General features: G+C 34.7%; 1 protein-coding gene across 1 annotated transcript; it reads right to left on the bottom strand.

Annotated features, from left to right (window-relative positions):
- Positions 1 to 8,585: 8,585 nt before the first annotated feature.
- On the bottom strand, positions 8,586 to 13,818 carry LOC105225588 (uncharacterized). Its single transcript, XM_019990012.3, has 5 exons — positions 13,605 to 13,818; positions 10,377 to 10,655; positions 10,162 to 10,313; positions 9,736 to 10,021; positions 8,586 to 9,655 (listed from the first exon to the last, which is right to left on the bottom strand). Exons 1-5 carry the CDS (start codon positions 13,756 to 13,758, stop codon positions 9,240 to 9,242), a joined length of 1,287 nt encoding a protein of 428 aa, XP_019845571.2. The 5' UTR covers positions 13,759 to 13,818; the 3' UTR covers positions 8,586 to 9,239.
- Between the last annotated feature and the right edge of the window lie 328 nt (positions 13,819 to 14,146).

The raw sequence follows: 14,146 nt of genomic DNA, 5'->3' as shown, positions 1-14,146 counted from the left end.
GACACTTTCAAAAAAAAAAAAATTTATTTCCTTTATCGATAGCTTATATGTCCATAAATATCATGTGAAATCAAGAAGGTCGTATCTTGAATAGTTATTGGATGGCAGCGTTCTAAAGAGCAACCGATCGGAAGTGCAAACATACATATGTATATAAGTGAAACTTTAAACGCGTTTTTCTCGAAACGACATTTTTCAAAATTTCTGGCATCATAACTCAACGAGAAATTGACCGAAATTAAACTGAGTATTTTTGAATACATTTACTATATAATGACCTACGATCTTTTTGATTGGTTGAAATTTGTCAATTTGGCATTAAAACGCGACCATTTTTTTTCCTAAAAAAAACGAAATTTTTTTTCAAAATGACGCCATTTTGTTAAGTTTTGATATTTTTCAAAGATCGTAAGTAATTGTATAGCAAATATCTTTAAGTTTAATAAACTTTTAAAATTTTTTTGCTTCAGCTACTCATTCGGTCAAAATCATGCCAGCAGTTGGGGCACTTTTTTTGGCACCTCCGAAGACAGCCCATAACACCGTTATTTTTCAACATTTTTGTAAGAAAAAATCTTAAAATATAGCTGAAAATCTACCTTAATACGGTCAAAGAAGTTCGAAATATTCAATCGCGTACTTTCTCTTAAAAAATTCACGAAAATCGCCTAATATTTCATAGGTCACAATGGCCCCTTAATAAAGCAAATTTAGGGGCCAAGCTCTTATGTATCCCTTATTCATAATTAGCTTCCACTCAGTCAGAATAATTGATGCCCTTCGTGCGTGGTTTTGTATACATATTTATATTTTTACGGATATGCAGGTCCGTATAAATGTTTATGATAATCATAAAAATATATAAAAGAATCGTATTGGACAATAGTATGAATATAATGCATTAACCGATAAATTCCCCGAACCTTAATCCAATCGAACAACTGTGGATGGATGTGAGAAAAGGTGTAAGGGATGCCAAAGCAAAAGGAAAATTAAAAACATATGTATATGCAAAAAAATGCCTGGAAAGAAAACCGTTCTTTAGATGTTGCCCTCTTCTAGACTCTCAGAAATCCAGTCAAAGCCAAATTTATTAAAAATCGTCGAGAAGCAACTTTACTAAATGTAAGGGCAATCGTATACAATTACCACAGTAAATAAATATCGTATAACTATTTATGATATGTTCTTATTTTTACGAATAGATCGATTAAGGCTCATATCGACAAAAGATGCCCTAAAAAGATAAATGTGCATATGATAAACCTGATCTACAACTTTTACAAACTCTAACCATGTACAAGTGTTTCACGAATATAAATTTAAATGAAACAATTTTTCATAAATTTTATTTATAGATTTCTAAATACCAGTGTTTGTCGATGGTATTGTGAACTCAATCGAGGTCGCAGGCCACTCCATGATGAATTTTGTGTAGGTCGACCAAAATCAGTGGTTGTTCCGGAAATTATTGATGCGAGGCAACTATAGGCATTAGAGAGACTAGCATCCATTCAATATTGCAAAGACATTTGACATGGAAAAATACTATACTGTAATCAAAGTTTTTCGACACCTCAAGAGGCTGTTAATGTGTCCACAAGACATGTTTTGGCTGAAACGCATGCAAAAGTGAATAGAAATCGTAAAAGAAAACACTGCTACAAGTTAAATTGAATGTCCTTCTTCTTCATTACACATAAAATGTACATACATACATATGTATATGAATTTTATTGGTTCTTAATGAAAAATCTTGCGCTACCTTCCTTAATCCACTGAATTCAGGTTTTGTTTTTTGGGCTCAGAGTATCTCGAAGGAATCAAGACGATGACTTAAAATAACCCCACAAGAAATAGTCTAATTGTGTTAAACAACTTTTTGAAGGCACAATTTGTTGAAATAATCGAACTTCCAAACTTTTCTTGCAATAATTTGGTTTTAGCACGTGCTGTGCGGCTCGCAGGCCCGTCTTGTTGGAACCAGATGTTGACAAATTCAACATTCTTCAATTGCGGCCATAAAACGTTGGCTATTATCGATTTATACTGGTCTCCATTGACAGCAACGGTGTCATTAGTTTCATTTCGAAAGAAGTACCGACCGATAATTCCACTAGATCAAAACCACGCCAAACTGTCAACAGATGAAAGTAAACCTCATGAGAGAAGACAATTTTCTAAAAAAATCATTAATGTTTTCAAGTTGGTTCAAGGAAAAATCAGCAGGTTCATGAAGTTTATGGTAGTCCGATTTCTTCAGTTCTTGATTGAGAATAATTTTTATGGTTGCAAGCCAGAAGTCTTTCTCAAGATCCGCCAAGTTGTGGTTCGAAACAGTCCCAATTCTTAAGAATGCCTTGCAATCGACAAATTACGGTCTTCAACAACACTTGCCTGAAAGGCAGCAATATTTTCATTACTTTGAGCGTTTCATTGCCATATGGGAACTTGAGCATTATGTAAAGAAAACGTGAGTTGGAAATTTTCAACAATTCAACGAATATGGAGCTTTGGTTTGATTATTTTGATAATAACTTGGAAAAGTTGTTTTTTCGTATAACTTTCCAATATGAAATTTTAAAAACTACCGAATACAATTAAAAATACTACGTACAGATCATGAAATATTAAAAATGGCCGAAACGACACTTAGAATCATATCGTCCCTATTGGAAATCCCGAACCCAAAATCAGAGTGGCAAAAGTTCAGCGACTATTGGTTCAAACGCTTGCAAAATAACGAAAAGATCTGTAACCTCGAAATATAACAGACACCTTACGTATGTTGCAAATTTCATCAAGATATTTAAATTTTTACTTAAATTATCGTTTGTACGGACAGACGGAGTAGTTGAAAATTGTGCATACTTTTATAAATATTTCAATTTATATTTGTACTGATTCATATATTATATATTCACGTTTATGTATGTATTAAAATAGCACTTTACTTATTTGCTTCCGGCATTCAGCAATTAATTTTAACTGCCGATTTCGAGGTAATATTGGGGAAATTTAATACTGCTAAATCGATAAAGTAAGAGCGACGTATAAGATACAAAAAAATTCAGCAACCGAAATATCTATATTTATTTATAACAGACGGAAGCGGAAGCAACGCTAATCTGTCGAGCCCAACTATGTTGTGCAACCACTCACCTACTTATTAATGAGCATTAAAACAACACTAATGAAAATACAATACGTACTTGTACAATGCCGCTTCCGGCGGGATGTCAGTGAAGGCAGTCTTTCTTATTGTTGTTAAATGGCGATGGGCAACAACAAATTTTAAAGCTACTCTATATTTTGTTTGTGCTTCCACGGTAGTGTTGGTCTGATTGCAGTTTGATGCTAAACTTAAGGCTGACCTAATTAAATTGTGGAAATATGTCTTGTTTATTTAAATCATTATTAGCAATACCCACAAAGGTTAGCAAACATCGAATTGAGTAAAGTAAACTTAGTAAAAATGTGAAATGTGTAAAAGTGATTAACTGTAATCAGATAAAGAATAAGAAAAACCTCAAAACCTTGCGCACTTCCATATAAGGAACTTACTTCTTTGACTGTGTTGATATTGTATACAAGACGTTTGGGCGAATAGCGAAAATGATTGGTATATTAGAGCATTCATATATAGTATTTTATGCATTCCAATACATTTTATCAAAGAGTTAATTCAAGCTAGAAACATTTGAATTAGTCATTAACAAAACTTCAAATGTTTTATTTATTGCAAGACTGGATCTACAAAAACCATCTGTGATATTCTAATCAAACACCACCAAATGCCATCAAATATGTGAATGAAGTTCATTAGTACAAAAAGTTTTAATTGCGCAACGTTTTGAATTTTAATAGTCGGCATGTGCGGTCTATCCTTTCCTGCCACATTTACCTGATGGATGAGAAAATTAGAGATTGACTCCGCCAAGACTCAGCTAAATTTATAACGTGTTCATCAAGTAGGTATCTACAAGTGGCCAGAGACTTATAAATTCTCTCTTTTTTTGACGAAACCCTAGGAGACTTCAGTGATTTCAAAACCGCTTGGTTATCCGTATATATTAATATATTCCTTGTTGTGAACACACTCCTTATCAGAACAATAAACGGAAAACGAATTTTAGTTTGAACTCATCCGAATACATCTGCCAATTTGTTCATCTTGCCCACTCTTATCTGAAAGGGAAGGCGATATTGGCGACCAAATTTAGTTTAAATTTTGTAGAAATTCAAAAATCCGTGGTAATTATCAAATATCCGCTGTGGTTATGAGTAAAACACACTTTCTCATTTTCATTGAGATAACTCATATATTGGGCGATGTATGCTTAAAGCCACCCGAAAGTTCGAAAATCCCAAACATACTAATATCGAGAAAATATTTTTACTAAATTCCAATTATACTTGTATATCTCAAACATTGACCGATATTTTTGGTGAAAAGTTAAATATTGGCCCTTTAGTAAACTTAGAGGCTTGAACAATTCTTGGTCATACGGTGGCTTACTTTAAAGACACTCTTTCTGCCAGATATTATCTCGTTATATTCATGATTTGAATACTGGAAAGTGAAAGAATCAACAGGAATTAAAAATTGTGTTATATGGAAAGTGGACGTGGTTGTAGTCCGGTTAATTTATTAATTATTATTATTGTGTGTTATTTGAATATCCAAAAAATATCACTTGTCTAATTTGGTTGAAATCGGTCAGACAGACTTGAGACTTCTACAAATAACGGCAGAGGGATGTGGCAAAGGTAAGGTAATCTCGTCCCAGAGGATGAAAGAGATTAGTGGCAATATATCATTAGCCCTCCTCCCGAGTGACAGCATTACTAAAAATGTTAACTTTTCGAAGAAGTTCAAGGTTACCCTTGGCAGCAAGGATGAGTGGAACGATTCCACTCTCGAGCTGCTGCTGAGGAATAGTACGATCAAGTGGTACACTGACGGCTCGAAAACGGTGGAGGGAATCGCTGCAAGGATCGCAGGTCCACGCACTAAGCTCTTTATATCTATGGGAAGTTTTCCGAGCATTTTCCCGGCAGAACTATTTGCCATAAGTCGGTGCATAGAGATAAACCTCCATCGAAACTATCGCAATTAGCGGATAACCATACTTAGCGATAGTTAAGCGGCACTAAGAGCGATCTCCTCCTACGTGATCAAATCGCTACTAGTGCAGGAGTGCAGAGAACGGCTGAATAGCCTAGCGGAAGGTAACGAAGTGCACCGAAATCTGGCCCGGTCACAGAGGCATAACCAGTAACGAACTGGCTGACGAGCTCGCCCGCTCCGCAGCTTTCACCAACATGAACCCTTCACTGGAGTGGGTCCCCATACCATAGGCATAGAAAGGCATTGGCAGCAAATGCATGGCATGCGACAAGCCAAGTTGCTATTTGGGGGGTACAACCACAGCAGGTTTAAATGTGTAATTAACCTCCCTAGGGACAAACTCAGGCATTTTACACCAGCCACTACAAGCTGAATAGGCATTTATATAACATCGGTCTATCCTCCTGCGCTAACTGCCGGTTCTGCGACAGGGAGCCTGAAACACCAGAACACTTGCTAATCGACGGCACAGCAGTCTGTAGACGCAGGATTTCCGAATAGGGATCGCATCGTCTCACTAGCACCCAGCAGAATATTGGACTTTATCAATATGCTGGGGGCAAGTGAGTCCTTGTGATTTAGGAGAGGGCACAATAGACCTAAGGTCGCGGTGCATTCCTCATTTACTAATCTTATCTTAATCTATAGTACATCAATCCCAAAGTATATAATTGAAGTAGACCATGTCCATGATATGAATGTTGCCATATTGTTCATACCTTTTCATATTCCTTTTTGTTTATTTATGCATATATACACTTCTCTATATAATAGCCACTAATTAAGTAAACGTCAAATTGGTTTCCTTTCGGCCCACTTCGGCGCTCCCTGTTGAAAACACAAGGCATAAAATGCCGGGTGTTTTAAGTTATTGTTCTAGCACATGTAGTTCAAATGTCAGAACCAGCAGCAAAGCTTTTTGACAGACTTAATTGCTTTGGTGGCATTCTATTCACTCTACTAACTTCTAAAGTAAACCAAAGCGAGAACTTTTGAAATTTGTACCTATATTTAAAACACAAACAAAAAAAAAAAACAATTTTGTTTTAAACTAACAATTGAAAAGTCTGTCAGTAACTAACGAAACTTCATGAATTCCAATAAAGCAAAGTTCCATAGATTCATGTACATACTAACAAAATGTATAAATGCAGTTAGAAAACTTGTATGTTTTAGTTTACTTACGAGGTGTGTTCAAAAAGTATCGTGAATTTTGTGTTTTTTCAAAAATTATTCATTTATTCATGAATATCTATTTTGTCCCCTTCAAAGTAATCCCCATGAGATATTATACATTTGTGCCAACGGTTTTTCCAATCTTAAGCGTAACGTCGTCCTTTCATTGGCCTCTTCAGTTTAGGGAACAAACAAAAAAAAGTCACAGGGGGCCAGATCTGGGGAATACGGTGGCTGCGGCATCATTAGCTGTCAGTTACGATTCGCGATAATTTTTAAACACACCTCGTATATTATTTTTAAAGTTTGAAAAGCCAACTTTCTGAATATGTGATGGTTATTTTTGAGAAACGAAAATTAGTTCTTAAAATTTTAGTTTGAATGAAAAAATTAAAATTCCTATGTTAAATGTATGGGAACCTAAAAAAATAGCGACCCCTTAGAGTTAAGCTACAGCGCTTGGCTTGAGGGGGCAAGAGTTGAAAAAAAATTCAAAATTTTTTTTTGAAGCACTCTAATATGTATATATATTCAACTTATAAGAGGGAGTTAATATCGTTTTCACGATATGAGTTAAAGAAACCAATTTTATTTTTACGCCGAAATGCGTGCCTTTATTGATATTCTTAAGAACTAATCTTAATATAAGATCTTACAGCTATTTATACTAGTGAAGTGAGGCTACTGTTATCTGCTTGAAACTTCTTTGTTGTAATTCGATATCCGTTATCTTGCTATCACTTGTTTGTTATACAAGTGGAAGAGATGCGGAGGTGGTTATCGCACTTGATTATTCTCTTGCCAGATGTTTGTCGTTTATATGTTGAGAATGCATTTCTTGATAATGCATGTTTGGTTGGTATTGTAATAATAGTCCATTTCTATTGTTCGACTGATAGTGCGTGTCAATCATCGGTTTACATAGTTCGTTCGGGATGTACATTAAGAGAAACGATGTATGTGAGTGTGTGTGTGTGACCCGGAGCGAGGCTATGTCGTTAACTAGAGAGAAGTCACGTCTCTTTTTATCAGTTTTCCGCCCACAGGTACTCCTTGCTTAGTGCGAGCGCCTGTGCCAAATATGAGTTTTATATCTTAAATTAGTAGCATAAAAGCTTAAAATAAGTATCGGCGGAGTAACTTATTTCTCAACAATCCTCTAACATCACTGTCGTAAAATGATTGTTAACTAGTGTTAAAGTCCGATTTAAAATTTTCGATGTCGCACATTTTCTATTTTTGAACATAGGAGAAAATACCTTGGGTGAACTATTTATTTCGAGAATTAGATGGAATTTAAAAGTTTGTTATATGGGAAGTGCACACATATGTATATACATATGCACATAGAATCCCGTGCAAAAGAAAACCCGTACCAAAATTGGAAACTCCATATTTCTGACATATTATTGAATTTATCTAATATGTTTTTCTTACAAAATTTTAATACGCTTCATACAATTTTTCAATGTTTTCATACTTTCATACATTTGTCGAAATATTATTATTTTTGGTTGGTATGACTGTCAGTGATATCTGTGCCAAATATCACGTAAAATGTCCGTTTGTTGGAATATCGGAAGGATCAGTGAAAACCATTTTGAAAGATCAGAAAAGTGAAAGCACGATTGATTCTAAAACCACAAAATTTTTATCGAAAACTTGCGTCGCCTTAACGTCTGTGAAATAACGCCTTCCGACTACCAGGATTGTCATGACGTCACGAATCATTTTTATATGAAGATCACGATGGATATCTGAATTGAAATTGAAATTTTTCGCAGAACTTTATTTTGGAATCTTTATACCGCTTCGATGTATAACCGTACAGCGCATCCCCATAGGGGAATTTCTTATGTTCAAATGGGTTTCAGGTAGGATTGATTTTCTCCCGCCGCGAAAGTACTTCGGAGCGTGCACGAACCGACAGGATTCGGTAGAGGGCATACCTAGTTAACGAACGAGCGGTTGGTCAGTTGTCTCCGAGCTTCTGGTGCAAGCCGAAAATGCAGCGTTCGTTAGAGCAGAGTTGCGCAATTAAAATATGTGTGAAACACGGTAAATCTGTGACAGAGACGTCTGATATGATCAAGCAGGTTGCTTTGCCAGAAGTGGGGTGTTTCGGTGGCACCACGTTTTTTGAAGGGCAGGGAACCGTCAACGCCAAGTTTTACGTGGAAGTCCTCAAGAGATTCAAACGAAGAGTCAATCGGATCTGACAAGACATCGCAGCCTATTGGAAGATGCACCAAGACAACGCCCCGGCTCTCGCCGCCTTTCTTGTCAACAGTTACCTAACCATGGCTGGCATGAAAGGCAAGCATTTTAAGACGGCAGAGGGAATCCAAGCAGCACATACAAATTGCATATATGTAAGTATGTGCTGTTCTAATTATAATAATAGCAGTGCCAATGAAGGAATAAGTGCAAATCAATATTAATTCAACTTTTATCTGGATACTGACGAATACCTGCATATAAAAAAAAAAATATGAAATGTTTCATCTCACGCGATAAAGTTAAAATATTTTAATAAAAAGGTGCATAGGTTTCTTCATAAAAAACAACAAAAGCATTACCTTATTTATTATTTCGATATGTTTGAGCTGATGCACACTGCTTGGAGTCTCCTTACTATGCAAAAGCTAAGTTAATAATCTATAAAACATTTTTAAACCAAGGGCAGTTATCCTCAGCAATTAAGAATAAAAATTCAGTTACATTTTCCCTACTTAACGAGTTCAAATTATGACTTACCTCCTTGAGTTTAAAAGATAGTAGCAAAAGTTTCGATAGAATTGAGAGTAATTATGTTTCTACGTTTGTCACCACTTAAAGTCACATATTTTTATTTGACCATCGCTCTATTCAAACTTATTTAATAATAGTAATAGGGTATACATAGTATATACAATATATGGTTTAATCTTGTTCATGTGTTATCGCTTTGTGCCGCCTCCATTACAACTTTCATTATTTCCATCCGCGTTCTTAGTTTGCGATCATGAGTAATCCGTCGCAATGTTGGCAACAGACTAATCACGAAATGATAATCATCATCCTCTTTGGCAGTGGTTTCCTTTTCTATCTCTTTACTTTTACTTGTGTTGTAAATACTTGTATTCTTAGTAAATTCAACTGGATTTTTTTCATTTATAGAAACTTCGAGTTCCATTATATTTGTAGAGATCTCCGGAGTAGCAGCCGTGTCCTCAACTTTTTCGTTTTCATCTGCTAATATTATGACTTCGTCTTTAATTTCTATTTCCGGTATTTCGATGTTTGTGGAAGTTTTGTTAACATTATTAACAGGCGGGATTCGTTCTGATTGATTGCCAGGTGTGGATTCTTAAGTAAATGCAAAATCGAGATATAGTACATGCATATGTTAGTCAAAAGTGATGATGGAGTGAAAATAAAGTGAATACCTGCTCCATTTTCCATTTGTGAATGAGTGTGTTCGAAGCAAACTTCATTTATACAACTCTCATTTTGCCTTAAATTAGCTTTTTTTGGGGTAAGAGGCTCATTGCGTGCTTCTATTATTTTGGAACTGCTTCTAGATCGTGTTAAGTATTGAGCTTCCCTACTTTTCTTCACTGCATACTTTTTCCTATGCATTTTGATTTCGGATTTTGCAGATAAATTCTTGATTCGAATTTTCGGAATTTGTGCCCTTGGTACTAAGAGTTCATTTGCAGTTTCATGCGGTGGCTAAAATAAAATATCATTACAAAATTCGATAAAAATCCTTCAAAAATATGTCACAGCGCTTGTGGAGTTGTAGAAAATGACACAAAATATTTATAAACTATGAATATTAAATTAAAATTGAAATTCAACGCTGTGCGTACCCCCATAGAAGCATTGTATTTTTTTGTTTCAACCGACTGATTGTGTATTTTCATTTTAATTGGCCTATGAAGACGAATTGCCGAATTTACTAGTGGAGGTGTATCACCACTTTCTTGATGTTCCTTGTAAGCTGCATTTGAATGATCGTGTGCTGTAAAGTTGTTTAATAACGTAAGTTAAATCTATGTATATAAAGCAGCTTTTATATAGTTACCTGTGGGAAAGATCTGGGTCATAAAATTGCCTGATGTACGAAATATCTTCGAATGTGATCCCCTTGTTTTAATATTTTTTTCATGACATTCTTTTCTTACAATTTCCGTTTCTTCTAAATCGGGACATGCTTTGAATTGTCGAGGACGCAAAAATTTCCGAATGAAAGACATATCGTCGAAATGCACCCATGATGGTTCAATTCCGTCGACCACTTGTCTCTTCAGATCTCTACGGTATTGATCACGCAAGGACTGCCAATTTTTACGAACTAGTTCTCCTGCAAAACTGTTAATTAAAACAAGTAAGGAAGGGCTAAGTTCGGGTGTAACCGAACATTTTCTACTCTTGCAACTTGCAAGAATTAAAATAAATTTTACGTCTTAAATTATTTTCCTGGCATTGATATTTATAACTCAAACACCGACTGACATTGTCTTTCGTTAAAAAAAAGCTTCAAAAGCCTTCTTTTGACAGATTAAGCTTGAGACGTGTCCAACTGCTATGTTATTTTTATTTAGTATTGTTTGGCATTCTGCAAGAATGTGTTTCGCACGTTTTGCTTAACTTATGGTCAACATAACCCGCCTACTGAACGTACTATTCGCAACACCATCACCCATTTCGGTGTTACTCATTTTTTTTCTAAAGAATGCACATACCGGTCTTCATCAAGGTATTCCAATTTTTATTTAAGTTTCAGCTTGCAGATCGAACGGACGAAGAGACAGTCACCCGTTAGGTGAACAAAACTATTATATGTACTCTTTAGCAACAGGTTGCAAGAGTATAAATAACCAATATGATACGCAATTAGCAGTTGCAAATATAAAAGTATATTAATAAAATTCAAAAGCCTTCATATCTCAAATATTTTGAAAAATCCTTCAACGCGTTAATGGGTTAAAAAAAAAAACGATTTTTTATTATCTTTTTAAATTTTACAATACCTCTGGAATATTGTCCAAAATTTTCAAGTTAATCCGAGTAATAGTTTTGGAGATACAGATTTAAGACCTTGTGACCTCGAGGGTAGCTAGGCTAAGTGCGCTGTCTTTAGAGACGTTTTTCTCGAAACAGTGTTTTGAAGTCGGTTAGCAAGATTTCTCGGAAACTATGTACTTAACCATTTCTTCCATTACAACTACTTGAAAAAAAAATGTTGCGAAATTTTCATTGTAATTTTCATTGTCTGCGAACAATCAATTTTAATATTTTTTTCCTTCGTCCAAGTTCTTATTTAATGTTTTAACTAAAACACTCGAGTAACCTCATGTAACCCCTAAAGAGTTAAAATCTTTGGGCCTAATGGATTCTTGTAAATTATGTAAGTTGGCTGTGTTGTTATGGAATTTGTGAATAAATTCGTATGTACTTAATAGCCTTGACAGATGGCAGCGTTAATCCGGGTTAACTGCGCACTTAATCAGATCCAAATTTGTAGGTGACAGGTGGCAGCTATGCGAGTTTGAAACTCTCGTAAACAGCTGATTGTCATCTTTATAATATTTTCAATGAAAATGGATAGAAGATAAACATTGCGGTTGCTAGCCGACCTATTTTTACAAAACTATTTTTTATTACAAAAACATATCAAAATTTTTAGAACTACATCATAACATAAAACTTTTTGTTTTATTATTGAAAATTTCAAAAACAGTGTTCCTGTTTTTCATTTAGAATAAATAGATTAAAATTGGCCATGCTATAACTAAGTATTAAGCGTATTAGGTTCTGCAAACGAAATGTGGTTTAATGAGTTTAGAATTCAACATCGTCTCTGTTGTCAGCATCTATAAATACTATATATGTACATATGTATATCAACTTAAATATATCCACCACACATTTGTATTGCATGCTGCAAGGTGTGAATTTCAACGTACTACTAAGCGCATGCAACGGAACATAGAGAGAATTCTGGTAGGCATTCTTTTGCCTCTGCGTTGTAAGCTTTACTAGCGATACGCGTATGTTCAGACGAAGACTCTTTTTGCCACCGAGTTGTTGTTGACGAGGGGACGACAGGGAAAGACGAAGGGAAACAAGTTTTGAAATTATTTTCATGTTTGCGATAGCGCTCGGTGTCAAATGAATATTTACTTTATGTTCGGAAATTTGAATAGTATTATCTATTTTAATATTTAAAATGCATATAGTATATCTGCAAATATGCATAATATAACAGAAATTTTTAGAAAAGGGTAAATAAGGATGAAGATTTTGGACACACAAGAATTTGTGATTGTGATATGAAAGAAAATGTAGAAAATGGTCTGACTGAAGTTGTCGGACTTATGTCACTCGTGTGAACACAATGCCTTACACCAGAAGAGAAAATGCCGGTAATGAGCGACAAAGACTCCACGTTGGAGCGCCGTTTAAGTGCATTACATACATACAATATAATCGCTGTGCGCAAGTGAACATAAAAACATGTAAGCAAAGAAGAAATTGTAAATGTGTTGTAGTTGTATGCACTTTAAATCCTCAATTCTATTTTGTATGAGAACGGTGCAATCCCAGCAAGGAAAATCGTAACAACTTTTTACTAGGTTTTTATACATATGTACATATGCATGTACAGGATTTGATAAATGTATGTATTTTTATTCTTATGTATGTAAACCTTTTAGTAAGGTCCCAATTACCTTAAAGTTTATATACTTGTTTAATTTTTAATTAATTCTACTTAAAGCTTCGAGCATATTTTTCATTTTGCTTTTTTGGTGAAAGAGCGAGCGATCTGGAGAATAATTCGTTTATAGTATCAGTTGATTTTTATTTGGGATAAGTTAATTTTTTATTTTACTTCAAAGTGATGATTTCACTTTTATTAATTCTATAATTCATAACCGAAAATTGAAGTGCAATGAAAAGTACATTACATTTATTAACAAATTAATATGTATGTTTCTATATCGGTATTTAGCATGGAAGTGCCAAATACAATTTCTGTAATGTAGTAAATATGGCAACCGGAAAATGTTGTTACGTTCAAAAAATGTGTCGCAGCTTTCTCAATAACAAATAATGTTATTTATTCACATTATTTACATACATATAATTTATAACCTGCTCACATTTACTCGCAAGCAATACACTTTCCTGCAGGGTGTAAAAGTCTATTTGTAACGAACCACTAGCTCATAAATAGTAAAAGCACTTGTACATATGTATATATGTAGTATGTAAGTATGTACAATCGCAAATACTATGAAACACTCACCCGGTTTACCCAACTCTTTTCCTATTGAGTTCCAAATTGCCGTTTTCTTCGCATAACTGAGGCGGACTTTTTTCGTCTTATCCCATATAATTTCATTTTTGTGAACTAATTTAATAAGTTCCGAACGATATTCTTTATTTTCCTCAATATCCATCACTTTCAACAAACCACTTTAACTGCTGGAACACAAACATTATACTCCATCACACTGCATGCAAACCCAAACTGACTCAATGTTACTCACTCGTGCTATGTAAACACTCGTGTCGGTCTGATAAGTATAGCGAGAGAAATCGAGTTGAGTGAACGTATTTTCGTAAAAACATACATGTCGGAAAATCTCCAATGGTTGTTTGTACAAATTTCATACAGTTACTAGTTTTTAGCGAATTTAAAATTATTCTAGAATAATTCATTATATACTATCATATGATATGTAGCTCTTCAAGTTAAATACTTGTTTTATGTATGAATCTTATTTCAACTCGTTTGTGTTAAAACATGTTTTCATTTCATACATTAGCCCGCGTATTTTATCAACT

Source organism: Bactrocera dorsalis, chromosome 5 (assembly GCF_023373825.1).
Source record: "Bactrocera dorsalis isolate Fly_Bdor chromosome 5, ASM2337382v1, whole genome shotgun sequence".
In the NCBI taxonomy this organism is placed as follows: domain Eukaryota; kingdom Metazoa; phylum Arthropoda; class Insecta; order Diptera; family Tephritidae; genus Bactrocera; species Bactrocera dorsalis.
Note: the sequence above shows the minus strand (reverse complement) of the source record. Positions and strands in the feature narration are given on the sequence as shown.

Excerpts from the sequence above, each read along its gene's own strand:
- LOC105225588 (XM_019990012.3), bottom strand. The coding sequence starts at position 13,758 with ATGGATATTGAGGAAAATAAAGAATATCGTTCGGAACTTATTAAATTA. Across the intron at positions 10,314-10,376 it reads GACCCAGATCTTTCCCACAG|CACACGATCATTCAAATGCA; the intron begins GTAACTATATAA and ends ACAACTTTACAG. Across the intron at positions 10,022-10,161 it reads AATACAATGCTTCTATGGGG|CCACCGCATGAAACTGCAAA; the intron begins GTACGCACAGCG and ends ATTTTATTTTAG.